Here is a 19,102-nt window from a genome sequence, read left to right on the forward strand (position 1 = left end):
CTTAACCACTCAAGTTGTTCCATTGAAACGGCCTTGGTGTTCAATTACTTTAATATTTTTGAAATCTCACTGTGGCGGTGGTGGGCGGATGTAGCATGGAGAATGAGAGAGGCGGAGGTAAAGTGGGGGTGGCACAGTGAGGTAGAGATGAACAAAAAGGGAGATGATCACATATCTGTCTTGGCTCAGATCTGATTGCTCTGTGGAATTATGTGAAGAACGAGGAGGAAGAACAAATCTATTTGTCCACGATATCTCACTGCTTGAAGTATACGAGATTTCTCAGAGGGATACAGGTGATACTCTTTTTTTTAAATTATTTATAATGTGTTAATAACGTTTCTAATATTTTGTATCTCGTCGTTTTCAATTATGAAAACAAGCAGAGCATGTGTTTGAACTTGAGAGCATCTTGAGGTCTTTAGAAATACTCCTAATAGTCAAAGCTTGGAGAGAAATGAAAACCGCATTTAGCTTTGCGCTGTGAAACAAGTGCACAAGTGAGAATGTGTTTTGCGCCGTGTGAGGAAATGCATGTTGAGCGAACGGCGTTAGGTGGGAAGGAGCAAAGTGTAGAAGACAGATGGTCACTCAGTGAAATTGTTCCTCCACCCCCTCTTTTTTCTGCACCCCCCCCAACCTTTGGTCTTGCATCCTTCTGCTTGTGTTCCATCTTTCGCAACCGTCCTCTTTGCTATCAAGACTTTGCTCATCTTGTCAAACTCTCCTCATCCCCAGATACTTTTCAACTGCCTTGACAGTTTTTTTTTTTTGCTGAGGAAGTCAACTTGAAGGGAGCAGAGGTCACGTTGTCACTGTTCTGCTGAGGCCTTTTGACACGGCGATTTGAGACTTTGGACTGGCACGGAAGAAACTCAAAGAGGAATGAACAACTGTGAAGTGTGACGGGTCGCTCTGTGTTGTTTTAACGATCGACAAGAATTGGCTAAGCAGACAAGAATCAGTCATGCATCCCATAATGTTGGTTCTGATGCTATTGTGGGAGCCACCACGGGCCAACGGGCAGAATGACACGGAACCCATCATTCTTGAGGGAAAATGTTTAGTGGTATGTGACTCCACACCCTCATCGGAACCTGCCGGGAACGCCCTGGGCATGTCGGTTCGCTCGGGCAGCGGCCGAGTGGCTTTTTCCGCCAGCCGCCAGACCAACCACGAGCCTACGGATATGAGCAATCGCACAATGATCATCTATTTTGATAATGTAAGTGTGCATGCTAAATTTAGCTACATGAAAATAATGCACGAGGGTGGGCTTTTTTAATTATTTTACCCTTTTAAAAGATCCCAGCCAATCTTAACACACTCTTGAACATTTGAATGAAATACAAATACTTTTGAGACATGTTCAATTAGTAATTCAGTTTAATATTACTCTTTTACCAATTTCTTGTGTCATTAGTGTCATAAACAATCTCAACCCAAAAGTGGTCTCTTAATTTGACCACATAATAATTAATACATATATATATAGTAAATAATAAAAATAAGTAATAATTTCATTTAGAAGGTTTATTTCATAAAAATGTTGCAGGCCGAGTTGTTTATTCACTGTGATATTTTATTATGTCATTTCTCACTGAATGTGTGTAATATTTTGTAACTTGTTAAGACAAGTCAGGCAGTGTTTTTTGACCCTTCCTTTCAGATCTTGGTGAATGTGGGCAGTCATTTTGATCAGGAGAGCAGCATCTTCCTTGCACCGAGGAGAGGTGTTTACAGCTTCAACTTTCATGTTGTGAAAGCTTACAACAGACAGACAATTCAGGTAAGTCACTCTCAGCTGTCATGCAGCTGCTGAGGTTCAGCATGGAATGATTTCTTCCAGGTCAGCTTGATGGTGAACGGCTGGCCGATGATTTCCGCTTTCGCCGGGGACCAGGATGTGACCAGGGAAGCAGCCACAAATGCTGGTCTGGTGATCATGGAGAAAGGGGATAAGGCCTACCTTCGACTTGAGAGGGGGAACCTCATGGGAGGCTGGAAATACTCCACCTTCTCTGGGTTCTTGGTCTTCCCCTTGTGAGCAAGCTGGAAGCCAAATGATTGTAATGGTGAGAGAAGGAATTTTGCTGGAGTTGAAAAAAACATTTTTTGCCTTCTTCCTGCAATGTTCCAGAAAGCAAAACTCTTCCGTCCTGAAGACAAAATAGAACAGGTGTTGTTTTGCTATTTATATTGCTGAGCAAAAAGTTGAAAGTAACCCTGTGCATTGTGGGCTTCTTTGCGATTGATCGTGATCATTTTTTTTTCTCTCTGGTAATTATTAAATGTTTGAATAAGTGCTGTTATGGCTATCTTGCATTGCTAAGCCTATTTATGCCTGCATCAGATGTTTACTTACACAGAAATCTTTACGACAAACTTATATTAAAATATACTAGTTGGGCCAGTAGGTCCTTTTAATCTTGCGTATATGTCGTTATTAAATGTTATCTGTGCGTCAATAAACAAATCACAGATCAGGCTAAATATTATTATGCCTCTCTCTCATGGTACTGTAGCCATTGCCACAGCAGCTGTTTGTAAATATAGCTCCCACCAGCAGAGCTGGCGTTGGCGTGCACCTTGCAGTGCAGCACGGGTCATGCAGAGAGTCAGTACTGTGAAACGCAAATATCCTTCTTGCAGGGCCGCAGACAGATGGAGCCATTGGCGAGCAGCAAGGTTCGTCTCTGCAGGGCTGCCACTGATAAAGAGTGGATTGTCACATGTAGTCACTTACGCTTGCTTGCTTTGTCATCACAATCGCTGTCTCCCTCTCATTCATCCGCATATGAGCCCACATTTAATGGTAAACATTTAAGGAGAAGTTTTTTTAGTATGGGCATTTTAAAGTAACAACATGGTACATGGTACTTTGCACAACTGTCAGTTTTCACAGATTTCCTGACCGACTATAAATAGAAATGAACATTAAGTGGTATGATATAAAGGTTTGTTTGGGCTCATTGTTTCTCGTGGCTGAATTTGACTTCACTTTTTTTTAATGAATAATTAATTCGTTCGTGATATTGTTATGCACTACCTACTTAGTATTTGAGTAGTTTTTTCACAGAGTACTTACCCTTGGTCTAGAAATTATTTGAAGGACTACCATATTTGTCACATTATTCTACAACAACAGTACTATCACCAGATTACGTGACTCATTGGTCCCACCATAATGGCAGTGTTCCGTCACTAGAGGGAGCCAATCGACCAATCACGGAACGTTGAAACTAATATCGTTTCAATGCTTGGTACCCCGAAAAACGAAAGGTAATTTTCAGAATTTCGTAGGGAATGATCCATCAAAGTCAGAGTCTATATACTGACGTTAAATAATTGCTCGATATCACACGGGCTCTATTTGCTCTTTATAACGATCAACGCAAGCATCTTATTAAAAATGCTACAAAAGAGACGATGTATTATAAAAGTGAACCGCTGGTATAATTACCTGTTATAACTTTGATATTTTTAAAACACGGGATATTTAAATGGATTCAGCCTCTCTGCCAGCGGCTTCTCACAAAAGCATTGAGGACAGTAAAACACAGTACCACGGTCACTCACTCAGTCAAATGAGCTCAGCTAGGCCGCATTTATTGTTCCTCAACCGAACCTCGCTCTTATCCCGCCTAACGGCGACCACTTTTTGAATGACGGGTAGCACAACCAATGAGAATGTCGAGTGCTTCCGGCTTAGAAGGAAATGGACCAATCGTAGCTTGTTAGAGTCCGCGAGGCAGGCTTTGTACGGGCTCTCGGGCAAGAATGTTAGTTCCTGCTCTTCCCTAGCCGTTTCCTGTAATCGTACTGTGTTGTGAGACGGAGAAAGCCATGTGTGTCGATGCAAAGGTAAATTTAGCGCCCCGAATTATTACTGTGAGCCTTTGGGCAGCGGACCCGATCGTTATTTTTGGCTATTTCACCGAGAAATGGACGCAGATCAACTGAAAGAGTATTGCGGCCTAACCCGTGTCAGAACGTTGACGGGTAATGGTTATTGTGGCACGTTGCTTTGGTTTGGTCGGGTTTGTTGATGAGATTGAAAGAGTCCGGTCGACTTGATGGTCGCTTGTAATTGAGCCAGAAGCCAGTTAACGGTCCCAAACATATAACACGGCGTGGTTTTGAGTGAATATATCAAGTGCTTGCACACACGCTTTGGCAATAGGCACATCTTGACGGTAGATGCTAATGCTAACCGACGGTTTTGTGAGGCAGACTGCAATGTGAGCAGAGGAAAGCATCCTACATCTCCATCACTGCCTCCTCTCGCCCTATTTCAATGCCAACACTTCCGAATCACTAAATATTTGACGCTGTAGTTTATTTTTTGAATAAGTTGTAGCTACTTGATACTTAACGTAGTTGTGCTCATAGTAGATAATGAGAAGTATCGCCTTTGTGGGGGGGAAGTCTACTTAAACCTCAATATTGAACATGACATTATTTACTTTGTTGCGATGGTGTGTTTAATGTTTGCGCTATTCTGAAATAGTTTCATTTGAAAATAAGAGTTTTTCTAATGAGGGGTGCACATTTGTAAAATGCACATTTGTAAAATGCTCTAGGATATGTAAACTTATGAGCACAGCTGTGTGTATGATTACAACACATTGGCGGTATTTTCAACATTAGAAATAGAATGTACTGATCCTTTCAGAGGGTTTCTCATGAATTGTGTGCATCTGATAGAAAGTATGCATATTTGTTGTATTGAAAAATCCAACAGTCTTATACCAAAAACAGGTGAAACCAATGGATGGCTTGATTAGTGCTCATTCATTATGCATGTATTATTTGTTATCACTAAACACATCATAGAGCGAATGTTGAAATCAAGCTGAATTGGTCTAATTGATGTCTGTTTTCTTTGTCTTCTCCAGGTGTTTTCTTTGACATTTTGAAGAACTGGATGAGTACAATTTAGCTTTCATCTCGGAGCGGCTCTAACATTGTGCCCATCTCCCTGTGCGGAGGGGGCAAGATGGCAGACCCTATAATGGACCTCTTTGAGGACACACCCCTGTTTAACCTGGACGCTATCCCCGATGACTCCTTTTCTCAGGGTTCATCAGACCCAGTGGAAGAGGCTCTTAAGCTGGCGTTAGGTCAGGTGGATCCACCAGTTGAATCAGAGCCCACGCCTGACCTTCCAGTCAACGCTGACCTTTGTGTTCCTGCCACAACCGCCACCGTACCTGCACAGGAATCCATTCCAGTTCCCGCACAGCAGACGGCAGCAGTGGTGACTGCTCAGACTGTTTCTTTAGCCACGCTTCCCACTGTAGCCCAGGCTCCTGCTGTTGTTGATACTGTACCTCAAGTTCAAGCCCATGCCACAGTATCCATAGCTAGCAACACCAATGTGGTCAGCAGTAGCACTGTCCTGCTTAACTCACCGCTAACTGTTTCCAGCCCCTCAGCCGCCACCACCACTGCTGCTCAGCAGCTCGCCCAGATCGCCCAGCAGCTCACTCCCCAGCAGCTATCTGCTCTCACGCAGCAAGCGGGAGGGAAGATTGTCATTCTCAAAGGTCCCCAGGGGCAAGCCCAGGTCCTCCAAACTTTACCAGGAGCCACAAGTTCTACAGGTGGCAAAGTCATCCGTTTGGTGTCTGGCTCACCGCTTAAACCAGCCGTGCTACAAGGAGGAGCGGTCTTGAACCAAACGACCACAGGACAAACTCAAGTAAAGGTTGGCGCTGCGGGTGTACAGAGGCTGCTGCAGTCCCCCAATGGTCCAGTGAAACAGTTGCTGCTCACCTCCATGCCCCAGCAAGGCCAGCAGGTCCAAGTGCAGATGCAAACACAGATGCCCCAAGCTCAAGTGCAAGTCCAGCCCCAGAGCCAGCCTGCTCAAATCCAAATCCAAGCTCAGAACCAGGTCCAACTCCAGCCAGCCATGCAGGCCCAAACCCCAGTAAGTGCTCCTTGCAGTCGGACTGTTAAATGAGGTTGAACTGGTTTGCGATCACACTTGGCTATATGGCCTGTTCGCTCATGATTGCAATGTTACTAATGAACTGTGTTTGTGACTTTAGGGGAGTGAAGCAAAACGAATCACCCTGGTTCTCCAGCAGCCTTCGCAAGCTGGAGCCGTTTCCACAATGGGTCAAACTGTTGTAGCCCAACCTCAGGTCACACAGGTTCAAGGAGGTCAACCACAGGTCCAAGCTCCAACAAGACTAGTACTGGGACAGCTCCCGGGAGGTAAACTGGTCCTCCAGGGAAGCCAGCTGGCAGCCTTGACCCAGGCCCGGGCTGCAGGTCAAGCAGGAGGGCAGCCCAAAGTCCTTACAATCCAGTTGCAGGTGCAACAGCAGCCAAACCAGCAAGGAGGAGTTAAGGTAAAAGCCTTCAATTAGTCATTGCAAAAATGAAAAGCATTCAATATGTTAAGTCATACTTTTGAAAGCCAGTCGAAGTTATTGTTTTAGTGTGACGGTTGACCAGCAGTTTGTGACTTACGTTTGTCACTTTTCAGTACCAGTTGGTTTCAGGAGCAAGCGGTACTGGTAGCCCGCAGGTACTGCAGATTTCCCAAGGCCAAGGAGGGCAGAGAGTTGCAGTGCCTCTCAAAATGCTTCTGCAGCCACAGGTGATCTTTTTTTTTTTACGACTTGTAGATAGTTGTTTTCCATGTGAGTGGAACAGCAACATCATGTCATTTGCCCATACAGACTAGCGCGGCGGCTACAGCCGGTGGGGCTGTCTCAGTGGTAAAGGTCGTCAACGCTTCAACAGCGGGCCCCTCCAGTACGACCACCACGGCAACGCAGGCTATCCGCATCACCAAGGCCCCTGGCGATTCATCCTCTGTGCGACGCGTGGAGATCCTCTGCAAGCAGGAGAAGGCAAATCGAATTGTGGCCGAAGCTATAGCGAGGGCAAAAGCGCGCGGGGAGAAGAACTTGCCACGAGTACTCAACCAGGACGAACTTCCTTCCACGCAGACCTCACCAGAAATTGGAGGCACTGTGACCGTTGTCACGTCGGCAAAGAAAAAGACAAGCGGGGGAGGGAGCAAGAAGAAAAGTCCTGTAATTGCCGGAACGCTATCTAAAAGTGCAGGAGCAGCTGACAAAAAAGGCAAAGCAAAGCCAGCCGGAGGGACGCTTGTCGATTGTGGCGGCACCACCATACCTGCTGGTGGCATTAAGAGCAAAAGCAAAGCCAAGATAAAGTAAGAGATGCACTGTGGGAAAATGTTAACTTGATCCTTGGATGACCAGTCACTGATGTCTTCTCGTTTCTCGTTCCTCTTGTAGCACTATTACACTTGTAGGCGCAAAGAAAAGAAAAAGGAATCCATCTTCCGATCATTCAGATGGGGAGTTGAGTCCTCCCTCACCTGCTGCACTCGAAGAAGATCTGATCATGGTAAGAACGCGCATTTGAAAACGGTCCTCAAGGGATATTGTGTATAATATTAAATTGACTAATCATGAAAATGGAAAAATTCCTCTGTCCAGAAGAGGCGCTCTAATCGCGTGGTGAACAGAAAGAAGTACACCGAGGACCTGGACATTAAGATAACAGACGACGAGGACGAGCAGGAGGATGTTGACGTTACGACGACCACAGCGGCCGTGGCCTCCATCAGTGCGGCACCGGCAGCGGCCCACATCCACCAGGGCATTGACTTACATGGTGACGGACTGCCTGGCATGCAGTTCTTTGTGGTGTGTTGAGTCATTCACTTTTGAGACGAGACTGAAAATGCTGAATTTCCCTTCATTGAAATGTCATGTTTGTTTTTTTTTATCTGTGCAGGAAAACCCAAGTGAGGAGGATGCTGCCATTGTAGATAAAATTCTTTCCATGCGAGTAACAAAGAAGGAGGTATGCTTTTGTGCTTGTACTTCTCATTCACTGTTGCATTTCAAATTGACTTTTAAAACAATGGTGTTTTCTTGTTAGGTCTCCCTAGGCCAGTACACCAATCTTGAGGAATTCTTTGTCAAATACAAGAACTAGTAAGTCTCACGTCCTTGACAAGCAAAATGCGGCCTTAGAGTATGTGACTAGAATACAAGTTCACATTGTTGTTTGCAGTTCATACTTGCACTGCGAATGGGCCACCATGGGGCAATTGGAGAAAGACAAGAGGATCCATCAAAAGATCAAAAGGTTCAAGACTAAACATGCGCAGATGAGGCATTTTTTCCATGAGGTGAGAGTGCAGACGTACTTTTTGGGTTACAGCTTCTCTACCACACACATTAGGCGGAAAAATTATGTGAACCCTTTGAACTTAAATATCTGCATAAATTAATGTGTCCATAATGGTGAAATGTGGTCAATAAGCACACAATCACTGTCAAAATAAGCGGGATTAATGCTCTACGTGGTTTATCATGTTGCAAGGGTTCACATTCTTTTTTCCTCCTACTGTTTACTGCCGCTGTTGTATTGAAATGATTTGAATGTATTTGGCTCTGGTTGTCTTCAGGAGGAGGAGGTCTTTAATCCCGACTATGTGGAAGTGGACAGGATTCTGGATGTATCCCACAGTACAGACAAAGACAATGGCGAGGTAGAAGAAACGACACGATTATCATCTGAATGATGTAAATGACTTGCATCGTTATTAACTACGACTCTTTGCTCCACGCCTTTAGCCAGTGATTTACTACCTGGTTAAGTGGTGCTCTCTGCCTTATGAAGATGCAACCTGGGAGTTGAATGAGGATGTGGATGAGGGCAAGGTTGAAGAGTTTAAGAAAATCCAAACCCGACAACCTCGCCTCAAGAAAATGGTAAGGACTGAAGTGCTAGATATTAAGAATTTATTGTCCTCCAGTCTTAGGTTCTAGGAAAGAAATGACATGGATTGGCTCCAGTCATTCGTCAACATTCAAAAGACTAAACACAGATGGCCAGTGTGTATGTTCATTTGCGGTGATTCTCTTATTTTTTTTTACGCTGCCCCCTACTGTAGACGCGGCCGCAGGCTGGCTCGTGGAAGAAGTTGGAGGAGACGAGAGAGTACAAGAATGGCAACACTCTTCGAGAATATCAACTGGAGGGTGTCAACTGGCTGCTCTTCAACTGGTACAACAGGTACGTGTCACGCCATGACGTGTCTGCAAAATATAACAAAATGCCAGTCAAACATTAAGAAGTCGTATTTGGCAACTCTACACGGGTGACCTGGTTTAGGGCAGTTGTTCTCAACTGATTTTATGCTGGTACCTACATCACGTCATTATGTCACGACCTACTTTTACAGGAGACGAAACTGTGCATGTTGTTTTTAGGCTTGAAAAACACATGAATGTCCTTCATTCAAGCCTGAGTACATGTAACTACTGCAAAGTGACTGTCAGTGCGTATTAGTAAGAAACTCGTGTGTATTGTAACATTTATTTGTTTAAAAAAACAAGCAACACCTCAGTGTTGGATATTTCACTGACCACAAACAGTTGACTGTAAATAAGTGGCAATAAAATAATTTTAAAAAATCAAGAATGCGGAAAATAACGGCACATATTTACCTTGAAAGAATATTCTTAAGGGAAATTGTACTGAATGACTGTGAGGGAAGAAAATGTTGAAATATTTCTGTTTTACTTTCAACGATTCTCCCTTGCTTTGCTCCCACCTTATGTTTCAGGCAAAACTGTATCCTAGCAGATGAAATGGGTCTAGGCAAAACAATCCAGTCCATCACTCTGCTGTCTGAGATTTATGCCACTGGGATCCAGGGTCCCTTCCTGGTGATTGCCCCCCTTTCCACCATCACCAACTGGGAGAGAGAATTCTCCACATGGACCAACATGAATGCCATCGTCTACCACGGCAGCTTGGCCAGCAGGCAGATGATCCAACAGTACGAGATGTACTGTAAAGATGACAAGGTAGGCTCGATAGGAACTGATTGGACTGAAATTGTCGGTTTCTAATTGATGTCGCCATTTTGTGCACAGGAACATTTGATCCCGGGCGCGTACAAGTTTGATGCGCTGATCACAACTTTTGAAATGGTGTTGTCTGACTGCCCCGAGCTGAGGGAGATATCCTGGCGTTGCGTGATCATCGATGAAGCGCATCGCCTCAAGAATCGTAACTGCAAGCTGTTGGACAGCTTGAAAATGTTGGAACTGGTGCGTTGACTGGCGTAGAATCATGAAACCCTATGATGCCGACCGAGCAGGGAGTAGTCTCTGATTTGGAAGTCACCTTATTGTTTTTGCCCCTAGGAGCACAAGGTGCTGTTGACTGGAACTCCTCTGCAGAATACTGTGGAGGAACTCTTCAGTTTGCTTCATTTCCTGGAGCCCGCACAGTTCCCCTCTGAAATTGAATTTCTTCGGGAATTTGGAGACCTCAAAACCGAGGAGCAGGTGCAAAATACTTGATATATGATCGATCATTCAATACTATTCTTGTGACTATAAGAGTATAAGCCATAGTTGTCATCATAACTTCATATTAGATATTTTAAATTTGGCTGTGACTGAGCATGTTCTATTTTTCTCCTTTTTTATTTTAACCCCTCAGGTTCAGAAACTGCAAGCTATATTGAAGCCGATGATGTTGCGAAGGCTCAAAGAGGACGTCGAGAAGAATTTGGCACCCAAACAGGAGACAATCATTGAGGTTAATCAATGTTCTTAATGCATGATGATCATTTTTCCTTATGCAACCGTCTCAGCATACCTTTTGCGTTCCTCTAAGGTTGAGTTGACGGATATTCAGAAAAAGTACTACCGGGCCATCTTGGAGAGGAACTTCAGTTTTCTCAGTTTAGGAGCAAACAGTAACAGCAATGTCCCCAATCTGCTCAACACTATGATGGAACTGCGCAAGTGCTGCAACCACCCTTACCTCATCAACGGTATTATAACATGCTCTTAGTTCTCGCTTTTATACAAACGTAAAAATGAAAAATACTTTTTATTATGTATAAACTTGGAATCATATGTTTACAAGTCCTTGGTGCTAATGTTGTTAACTTGAAATCCCTTTCATCCAATGATGTCATGTCTTTTTGAACAAGGTGCGGAGGAGAAGATTGTAGCAGAGTTACGGCAAGTCTATGACCCTCTGGCTCCAGACTTCCATTTGCAAGCTTTAATTCGGTCAGCCGGAAAACTCGTCTTGCTGGACAAGCTTCTGCCACGGCTCAAGGCTGGTGGTCACAAAGTCCTTATCTTCTCTCAAATGGTGCGCTGCTTAGACATTCTGGAGGACTACCTCATCAACAAGAGGTGGGAGGCTTTGCCTTATTTTCCTCCGCTTGTCATACGTGTCTTTTCAAGTTCTTGTTTCCAAATCTTTCCAGATACCTGTATGAGCGGATTGATGGCAGAGTCCGTGGCAATTTACGACAGGCTGCCATCGATCGCTTCAGCAAGCCGGACTCGGACCGCTTTGTCTTTCTGCTGTGTACCCGAGCTGGCGGCTTGGGTATCAACCTCACCGCGGCTGACACCTGCGTCATATTTGACTCGGACTGGAACCCTCAAAATGACCTGCAGGTACATATTCAACTGCTGTTCAGACCAACATTACCGGTTTTGGAGGTTTTGTTTCTTTTCCTTTTACGGATCGACACCATAATAAAAGAGTAATTTTTTGTTTAAAACTTCCTCAGGCACAAGCCCGATGTCATCGTATTGGCCAGTCAAAAGCAGTCAAAGTCTACCGTCTGATCACGAGGAATTCCTACGAGAGAGAAATGTTGGACAAAGCCAGTCTAAAGCTGGGTCTCGACCGTGCTGTCCTGCAAAGCATGAGTGGCAATAAAGACAGTAATGTCAACGGGGTAAGAAGAAAATCACCTACAATTTATATTATGGATGACTTTTTTTCCAAAATGTTGTTACTTCCACCAGATCCAGCAGTTTTCGAAGAAGGAGATTGAAGACTTGCTGAGGAAAGGCGCTTACGCCGCCATTATGGACGAGAACGACGAGGGTAGCCGCTTCTGTGAGGAAGACATTGACCAGATCCTCCAGCGCAGAGCCACCACCATCACCATAGAGAGTGAGGGCAAGGGCTCCACCTTCTCAAAGGCCAGCTTTGTGGCCTCCGAGAACCGAAATGACATTGCCCTCGACGACCCGGAATTCTGGGAAAAGTGGGCCAAGAAAGCTGACATAGACATGGACACCATCAACAGAAAAGTAAACGGATTGTCACTTGGGAAAATTGTTTTGTGTACCTGTATTTTCTCTCAATTTGCTGGGAGTAACATGTCATTGTTTCCTTCATCCCTAGAACACACTTGTTATTGACACTCCCAGAGTGCGCAAGCAGACTCGGCAATATTCCACTCTGCGAGGAGAAGGTGCAGAACTAACTGATGCTGACAGTGACGAAGAGTACCCACCTGTGAATTCCAGACACTCTCGCTCTTCCCGACGTGCTGATCGCCATACTGGAGTTGGCTACGGTCGCACTGACTGTTTCCGTGTGGAAAAACATCTGCTTGTCTATGGGTATGCACATTTGGCTTCCTTAGATTATGTTGGTCTTTATTATAACATTAATTATCATTGTGACTTGGTTGTTGACACAAGTATTTATTTATTTATTGTCCAGTTGGGGCCGCTGGAGGGACATTCTCTCTCATGCCCGATGTAAGCGGCGTCTGAGCGAGCGCGATGTGGAGACAATCTGCCGTGTCATCCTGGTATTTTGTCTTCTTCACTATCGTGGTGATGAGAACATTAAGAGTTTCATCTGGGAACTCATCACTCCACCAGAGAACGGACGTGAACCCCAAACACTGCTCAACCACTCTGGTAGGAAAATGATCATGGCTTAAAAGTTTCAACTTGCATGTCATATAAAAAAAGGTAGCTCAAGTGGCTTGATGTTTTGTTTTTATTGGAGTCACAGAAATTCTCTCCTTGGTTGAGTTGACTGTTGTTTGCCTCAGGCCTTTCCATCCCAGTCCCCAGAGGTAGAAAAGGGAAGAGGGTAAAAGCTCAGAGCACATTTGATGTGCAGAAGGTGGAATGGATCCGCAAGTACAACCCAGACACGCTGCTGCTGGATGACAGTTACCGCAAACATCTCAAACACCAGTGCAACAAGTTGGTGGCCCATCAAAGTTGTTTTGCTGCAAATGTGTACTTTTTTGCTATGTTACTATTCCACGTCTCTTCTCTCATAGGGTGTTGCTCAGGGTGCGCATGCTGTACTATCTGAAACAGGAAGTGATTGGTGAACATGCTGAGTCTGTCCTAAAAGGGGCTGACATTAGGTAAAATAAATCATTCATAAAGGGCGCAATATGATTACTGCTTACAGAGATGGGCGAACAAGCGAAGTTAATGAGTCCAGTCGCTTGAAAAAAAAAAAAAAAAAAGCATGGTACCAGCAGGTACTCGCTGGCTCCAAGGACAACATGAATAGTCATGGGTGTTCCTAAAAAAAAAAAAAAAATAGCTCACCAGTGATGCGATACAACTTATTAAGAATTAAAACAGGAGAAGATTGCTACCATTTACTTATTGACTTGCACATTTATTCATTGAAATACCCTATATTTTGTTAAAAAATAAGGCCATTGCCTTCAATGGAGAAACCTTTTTATTTCCCCAAATATTTTTAAAAGAGGATGTTTTGGCACTCTAATTTTAATATGTGATATTAATGTTTTTGCTCACCGCAGAATCTAATCTTATAAAAGCTACCGTGAGACACACGAAGAACTAATGTGTTTCTTTTCAGAGATGTGGATATCTGGATGCCAGAGATGGAGCAGCAAGAGGTACCTACAACATGGTGGGATGGTGAGGCGGATCGCTCTCTGCTGGCTGGTGTCTTTAAACACGGTAAGAATGTTCTGGAGAATTTCGGGTGGCCGAACTTACTACTGCTGCTAGCATGAGATGAAAGCAGTCACCCTGTTTCTAGGTTATGAGATGTACACAACCATGCGTGCTGATCCACGTCTCTGTTTCCTGGAGAGAGTGGGCCGCCCAGACGACAAGGCTATTGATGCCGAGCAGCACACTGCTGATGGCGAGCTGGGAGATGAGTGAGTCATGACATATGCTTACGACTTATGACACATGCTTGTGACTTGTTGATTAACTTATTTGTTTTGCTCAGAGCTGACTATGATAAATACTCAGAGGACCCAGAGTTTAAGCCTGCATCAAGACTCCCCAAAGACTCTTATGATGAGGTATACCTCTGAGATTGCTGTGAAATGCTTCGACAATTAAGTGTCTTACATTGTTATTTAATGACTCCTTCTGACAGTCTGACGGTATGAAGATGGAGGAGGACATCTCTGTTGAAGACAAGGCGGTTGCAGTGATCACAGAAAGTGTTGCTAACCAGAACCAGAGCGGTTGCGATTGGCCCTCGAGTTCCTCTCTTACCGCACGCTTACGGCGGTTGGTCACAGCTTACCAGCGCAGCTACAGGCAGGAGCAGCTGAAAATTGAAGCGGAGGCCAAGGGCGATCGCAGACGCAGGAGATGTGAGCAGGCCAGCAAGCTGAAAGAGATAGCACGACAGGAGCGACAACAAAGGTATACTGATTTGAAATGTCTCTTCTTCAAAAATGCATGTTGGTTTACACAACGCCACCAATGAATTTCCCTTGGTGGATGGAAGTCACGATTCGATTTTCCTTTCTTGCAGGTGGACACGCAGAGAAGAATGTGACTTCTACCGAGTTGTCTCAACCTTTGGTGTAGAAACAATGAAAAAGGAGCCTGGCATTGTTGAAGGCGAAGAACCAGACTATGAATGGGCGCGATTCCGCACCTTTGCACGCCTGGATAAAAAAACAGATGAAAGCCTTAGCCGCTACTTCCGCTCTTTTGTAGCCATGTGCCGGAGAGTGTGCCATCTGCGTCCTGGCCGGGAGGAGGGTAACTACAGCCACCCCGATACTCAAATATGAACATTTATTGCAGAGGCACTGCCAAAATGTAACAACTGTATGTACGTTCCCTAGATTTGTCACCGCTTCCCCAGACTGTGGCCCCCATCACAGAGGAGCGCGCTTCCCGCACACTGTATCGCATAAGCCTCCTCCGTCGCCTACGTGAACGAGTCCTTCCGCACCCCTCCCTGGAAGAGCGTCTGCTGCTAGCACCCCGCACCTCCGAGCTGCCCACCTGGTGGAGTATTCCGGAGCATGACCGTCAGCTGATGCTTGGCACAGCGGTGCACGGCGTCAGCCGCACCGAGCTGTCGGTCTTCCCAGACCCGCAGTTCACGTTCACTGCGGCCCGAGATGAATTCATTCAGAACCAGCAAGCCCCGCCTCCGCCCCAACCCCAACCCGTCATGCACCTCAACCAGCCAAAGTCCATTGCAGAGGTGCCGGATGTGAAGGAGGATGGACAAGAAATGGACATTAGTTTGCTAGGTGGTGAAATCAATGCTCACCTGCAAAGTACGCCTTTGACTCACCATGATGGCAAGGCACGAGGGCAAAGCTGGAGCTACAAGAAGAACAAAAACAAGGGAGCAAGCAAAGGAGGTGAAGAGGGTGGGTCAGATTCGGATTCGGACTCAGATTCAGGTTCGTCGTCATCTGATCGATCGGGCAGCAGTGATGACAGCGGAGATAGTGAAGAAGAAGCGGGTGGAGGTCAGTTGGGATTGGACAAGAACAATGCACAGTTAGACACATTAATAAGACTTTGTTTGCTCTTTGTTTTCTTCTAGGTGCGAAGACGTGTGATGTCGATGAAGAAAACAGTTTACTCTCAATGGCCTTGTCTCAGGATGGCATTCCGCCTGCGGATCCTATCAGAGTAGACTGGCCCAAGGTAAATATGGAGCTTTTCAAAAATAATCCAACCGTGGAATTGGAATTATTTGGCAGGAAAACATCTTGGAATTTGTTTTCAAATGACTCGGAAAGTTACAGCTATATCTATGTACACACATGATTTGCTGGCGGTTGATGTTTAATGACTGTCTTTCATTCAAACTCAGGACCGTGTGTTGATCAACCGTCTGGATAGTTTGTGCACATTGGTGCTCACCGGGCAGTGGCCGTCAGGGCGGCGCTACGTGTCTGAAACTCACATTAACCAAAGCTCCGAGCTGCAGGGAGACGAAATGGCTTATGCTCGGGCGGGCCGCAAACCCATCGGTGTTCCTGGAGGAGAAGGAGAGGATGGAGAATTCACCGTCAAACTCCTCAAGGTCATTGTGCACTTAATCTTTAGGGTCTCGCTTTGTGTATCATCCTGATCATCATCATCATCAGGTCATTGTTTTTGTTTTTTTTCCACAGAACATGTTCAATTTTGTAAGTTGACATTGTCCAACTAGCCCAAAAATTCAAATCTCTTTTGGTTTTTCATTTCCGATCAGTATTTATTTATTTGTGAGTTTTTCGTCGACAGCAGCGGTGGTGTTTATTATGGCTCAATACATCTCTGTCACTTTACCAGGAGGAGGGTCTGAAGCTGACCTTCTCGAAGCAGGCACTGATGCCCAACGGGTCAGGGGGCGAAAGCAGCCGTAAGAGGCGCAAAGAACTGGAGGTTCAATGATCATCTTAATGAAAAAGCATTTAGATGCGACAACCACACCACCTTTTGACTGCTGACTTGTTGCCTGCCATTCTTCTATGTTGTAGTTATCAGACCCAGATGGCTTCCTTGACCCACTGGAGCGTATTCCTCGACGCCGGGACCCTCCCACCTGGCTGAAAGAAAATCCAGAATATGAAGTGGAGGGAGACATGCTAGAGGTACAACAAATGATCAATGCATTGGACGTTTTGTTGTTCTCTGGTCTCCAAAGAGCAACGCGAGGAGCAAAATGGCATTTGGGGTCACATACTTTTCTCTTCAGCTTCTTGTGAACAGGAGCAAGAGAAAGAGGAGGAGGAAGGCAGATAAAGCCCTGACAGGCAATGAGAAGGTCAAGCTTATTAACATACGGACAGGAAAGAAGGTCAGACACTTGGGTTGAACATACTTATTTCATTCACACCTGTTGAGATTTTCTGCTAACAAATGTTTTGTTTCTCCACTTAAGATCGGCGCCGCATTCTGTCCGATGCTGCAAGATCTGAGAGAATACCTAGAAGAAAATGCCGATTTAGTTGTCGCACCCGATTGGTCGGAAACAGTTCGGAACTCTGTACGTGCGGCATTCTTGATTCTTAATCAACAGTACATGCATATGAAACCAACATTTTGCAAATCTTTTGTTTGACATCAAATACCATGAAGCTACCTACAAGATTTATGTGCCACATTTCTTTCTCGCAGGGCTTTTTGCCTGAAACGCTCTTCCATAGACTGCTGACTGAACACTCGGACATCCCCAAGAAAACTCGTCACCGCCACCATCATCATCATCACCACCACCACCACCATCATCACCAACACCACCACACTCCAGAGCCAACACCTGAAAATCCTTACCTGGAAGGAGTGGAAGAGGAGACTTTGGTCTCGGATGGAGCTTACATGATGGACGAGGAGGACCTGGAGACCTCCCAACACTTCCTCACCAGTCCGGACTTTGTTAAGATTGAGGCTGGTGACAGCCTTTCCCAAGGAGACTATGACAGCTCAGATCAAGAGGCCCTATTAGATGACGTCATCATCACACAGAAGGACTCTAACTCATCATCTAGCTCAGAGGATTGACCCCCCCCCCCCCCATTCTCAAAGGAATTAGACCCCATCTGAAAGTGCGTCATTATCCCCCATTTATTTTTACCTTATACATGAAATTGTGTTGCTGCTTTTATGCATTACAAATTTATTTTATATGTGGATTTTGGTTTGCACCCACCTTTTCGTCAATCTGTCTCTTCTCGGTTAGTCCTCCACTGTAGCCGCAGCAAACGGCAAATTTCATTTTTACTCTGTGGCCCATCATCAACCTGCTCCAATCACTCCTAAATTGAGGAGTTCACATCACATTCCCAGCTGTGACCAAAAGGGGGCCTCCTGCTGTAGATAACCTTTTCTTATGGAGGAACTTCAATTTGGGTCCTCGACAAACATCAATGAAATAAATATACGCAATCAAATGGCATCCAACACATTCTTAGCCTTGTGGGTTCACATCACCCGAGTCCAAGCAAGTCTGTATATGAAATACAAGGGGTTCCAATTTTTGGGTGTACTGTTAATGTTTTAACTGTGTGAAGGAGAGGGCGTGTGGTGCATTAGTTACTGAGGCAGTGGAAAAAAAGGATGGTTGTGTTGTATTATGTAGATCAGGTAACTTGTGTCTTATGGTGCAAAGATGACAAATGAATTGCTGTTCTTGTTTTATGATCTGTGACCTGAATTACAGCAAACTACAGTGATGGCAAGTCTGTGTGTATTATTGTCCTTTTCGCCAAGCAGTTGCTGGTTTACTTTCCCTGGAAGCAACATTTATGTGGGTCGTGACATGAGACCCCCCCCCGCTCCATTAAAGATAACTAGTGTATGTTATAAGATATGGAGGCTTTGCTCCTGTGTATTTGATGCATATTTAAAATAGCATTGTAAAATTAAATTGATATTCTTGGATACTATTCCACTGTGTACACTTGCAAAAAATGTAGGGATGTTTGGGGCTTGTGGGTAAAATTTACACATAAACGTTAAACACTAACTTTCATGTGGAATTAATTTGCCTGTGCATCCAAATATTAAGAGATCAATCCAAGTTCCCCTGCGGACTGGGCCGTGAATTGTGAATATCAATTTATTAACACCGATTATAAACATTGGGAAAGTTTGCATATACCATTGACCAGCAATATTTTATAGCATCAAACTGTGTTTTTTTTTCCCCATATGTACCCACGTTTGTACTAGGAAACTGACTTAAAAAAAAAAAAAAAAAAAGATGCTTTACGTCGACAAGACTTCTATTTTGGAGACACAAACTACAACAGTAAACGCATGATCCATATTGTACATCCTCTCCGACCAAAGGGCTTAAATGACTTGTAATAAATGTCAGAAAAGTTACAGTCCTGTGCTTTGGATCGTTCAGAAAGCAAAATGGGAACTCATGACCTACCTAAACAATCTAAAACATGACTATTTGACTCAATGTGGTGCATATGACACTTGAAAATATATTTTTTTATTGATAAATGACGAGATACATTTTATTTTGTTGCTGGCGCACG

General features: G+C 44.6%; 2 protein-coding genes and 2 long non-coding RNA genes across 11 annotated transcripts; 2 read left to right on the forward strand and 2 right to left on the reverse strand.

Moving 5' to 3' along the window:
- Positions 1-135: 135 nt before the first annotated feature.
- Positions 136-2,972, forward strand: cbln12 (cerebellin 12). 4 transcript variants are annotated; one of them, XM_049746531.1, is made up of 5 exons: positions 136-296; positions 739-1,225; positions 1,670-1,789; positions 1,850-2,075; positions 2,653-2,972. In XM_049746531.1, the coding sequence occupies exons 2-4, from the start codon at positions 968-970 to the stop codon at positions 2,045-2,047; spliced, it is 576 nt and encodes a 191-aa protein (XP_049602488.1). In that variant the 5' UTR covers positions 136-296; positions 739-967; the 3' UTR covers positions 2,048-2,075; positions 2,653-2,972. The 4 variants fall into 4 exon arrangements, with proteins under 4 accessions (XP_049602488.1, XP_049602486.1, XP_049602487.1 ...); XM_049746529.1 differs by lacking the exon at positions 2,653-2,972 and having other exon boundaries at positions 1,850-2,498; XM_049746530.1 differs by lacking the exon at positions 2,653-2,972 and having other exon boundaries at positions 143-296; positions 703-1,225; positions 1,850-2,498.
- On the reverse strand, positions 1,519-3,603 carry LOC125984562 (uncharacterized). Of its 3 annotated transcripts, none has more exons than XR_007486987.2 (3): positions 3,464-3,603; positions 2,589-2,710; positions 1,519-2,052 (listed from the first exon to the last, which is right to left on the reverse strand). It is a non-coding gene; the product is annotated as an uncharacterized lncRNA (long non-coding RNA). The 3 variants fall into 3 exon arrangements; XR_007486988.2 differs by having other exon boundaries at positions 1,519-2,159; XR_007486989.2 differs by having other exon boundaries at positions 1,519-2,159; positions 2,564-2,710.
- A 146-nt stretch (positions 3,604-3,749) lies between these two features.
- Positions 3,750-18,289, forward strand: chd8 (chromodomain helicase DNA binding protein 8). 3 transcript variants are annotated; one of them, XM_049746420.2, is made up of 41 exons: positions 3,750-3,864; positions 4,899-5,935; positions 6,057-6,362; positions 6,500-6,613; positions 6,696-6,869; positions 6,969-7,198; positions 7,284-7,395; positions 7,488-7,697; positions 7,789-7,857; positions 7,936-7,991; positions 8,071-8,188; positions 8,468-8,551; positions 8,637-8,774; positions 8,957-9,078; positions 9,632-9,875; positions 9,945-10,121; positions 10,218-10,361; positions 10,519-10,617; positions 10,696-10,855; positions 11,018-11,228; positions 11,303-11,498; positions 11,615-11,785; positions 11,856-12,146; positions 12,241-12,461; positions 12,565-12,767; positions 12,905-13,061; positions 13,142-13,231; positions 13,702-13,805; positions 13,888-14,011; positions 14,086-14,161; positions 14,239-14,513; positions 14,626-14,858; positions 14,945-15,586; positions 15,664-15,767; positions 15,937-16,149; positions 16,241-16,255; positions 16,401-16,493; positions 16,589-16,702; positions 16,807-16,908; positions 16,993-17,097; positions 17,229-18,289. In XM_049746420.2, exons 2-41 carry the CDS (start codon positions 5,000-5,002, stop codon positions 17,610-17,612), a joined length of 7,617 nt encoding a protein of 2,538 aa, XP_049602377.1. In that variant the 5' UTR covers positions 3,750-3,864; positions 4,899-4,999; the 3' UTR covers positions 17,613-18,289. The 3 variants fall into 3 exon arrangements, with proteins under 3 accessions (XP_049602377.1, XP_049602375.1, XP_049602376.1); XM_049746418.2 differs by having other exon boundaries at positions 6,696-7,198; XM_049746419.2 differs by lacking the exon at positions 16,241-16,255 and having other exon boundaries at positions 6,696-7,198.
- On the reverse strand, positions 13,307-14,272 carry LOC125984572 (uncharacterized). Its single transcript, XR_007486999.1, has 2 exons — positions 14,211-14,272; positions 13,307-13,395 (listed from the first exon to the last, which is right to left on the reverse strand). It is a non-coding gene; the product is annotated as an uncharacterized lncRNA (long non-coding RNA).
- Positions 18,290-19,102: the final 813 nt, after the last annotated feature.

The sequence above is a fragment of the Syngnathus scovelli genome, chromosome 17 (assembly GCF_024217435.2).
Source record: "Syngnathus scovelli strain Florida chromosome 17, RoL_Ssco_1.2, whole genome shotgun sequence".
Taxonomy (NCBI): Eukaryota; Metazoa; Chordata; class Actinopteri; order Syngnathiformes; family Syngnathidae; genus Syngnathus; species Syngnathus scovelli.

What these genes read in the sequence shown, in the direction of transcription:
- chd8 (XM_049746418.2), top strand. Translation starts at nt 5,000, where the DNA reads ATGGCAGACCCTATAATGGACCTCTTTGAGGACACACCCCTGTTTAAC. An exon ending in CTGGCATGCAGTTCTTTGTG is followed by an intron (nt 7,698 to 7,788) that starts GTGTGTTGAGTC and finishes TTATCTGTGCAG; the next exon opens with GAAAACCCAAGTGAGGAGGA. An exon ending in AGAGGCGCAAAGAACTGGAG is followed by an intron (nt 16,494 to 16,588) that starts GTTCAATGATCA and finishes TCTATGTTGTAG; the next exon opens with TTATCAGACCCAGATGGCTT.
- cbln12 (XM_049746531.1), top strand. Translation starts at nt 968, where the DNA reads ATGCATCCCATAATGTTGGTTCTGATGCTATTGTGGGAGCCACCACGG. An exon ending in TGATCATCTATTTTGATAAT is followed by an intron (nt 1,226 to 1,669) that starts GTAAGTGTGCAT and finishes CCTTCCTTTCAG; the next exon opens with ATCTTGGTGAATGTGGGCAG. An exon ending in ACAACAGACAGACAATTCAG is followed by an intron (nt 1,790 to 1,849) that starts GTAAGTCACTCT and finishes GATTTCTTCCAG; the next exon opens with GTCAGCTTGATGGTGAACGG.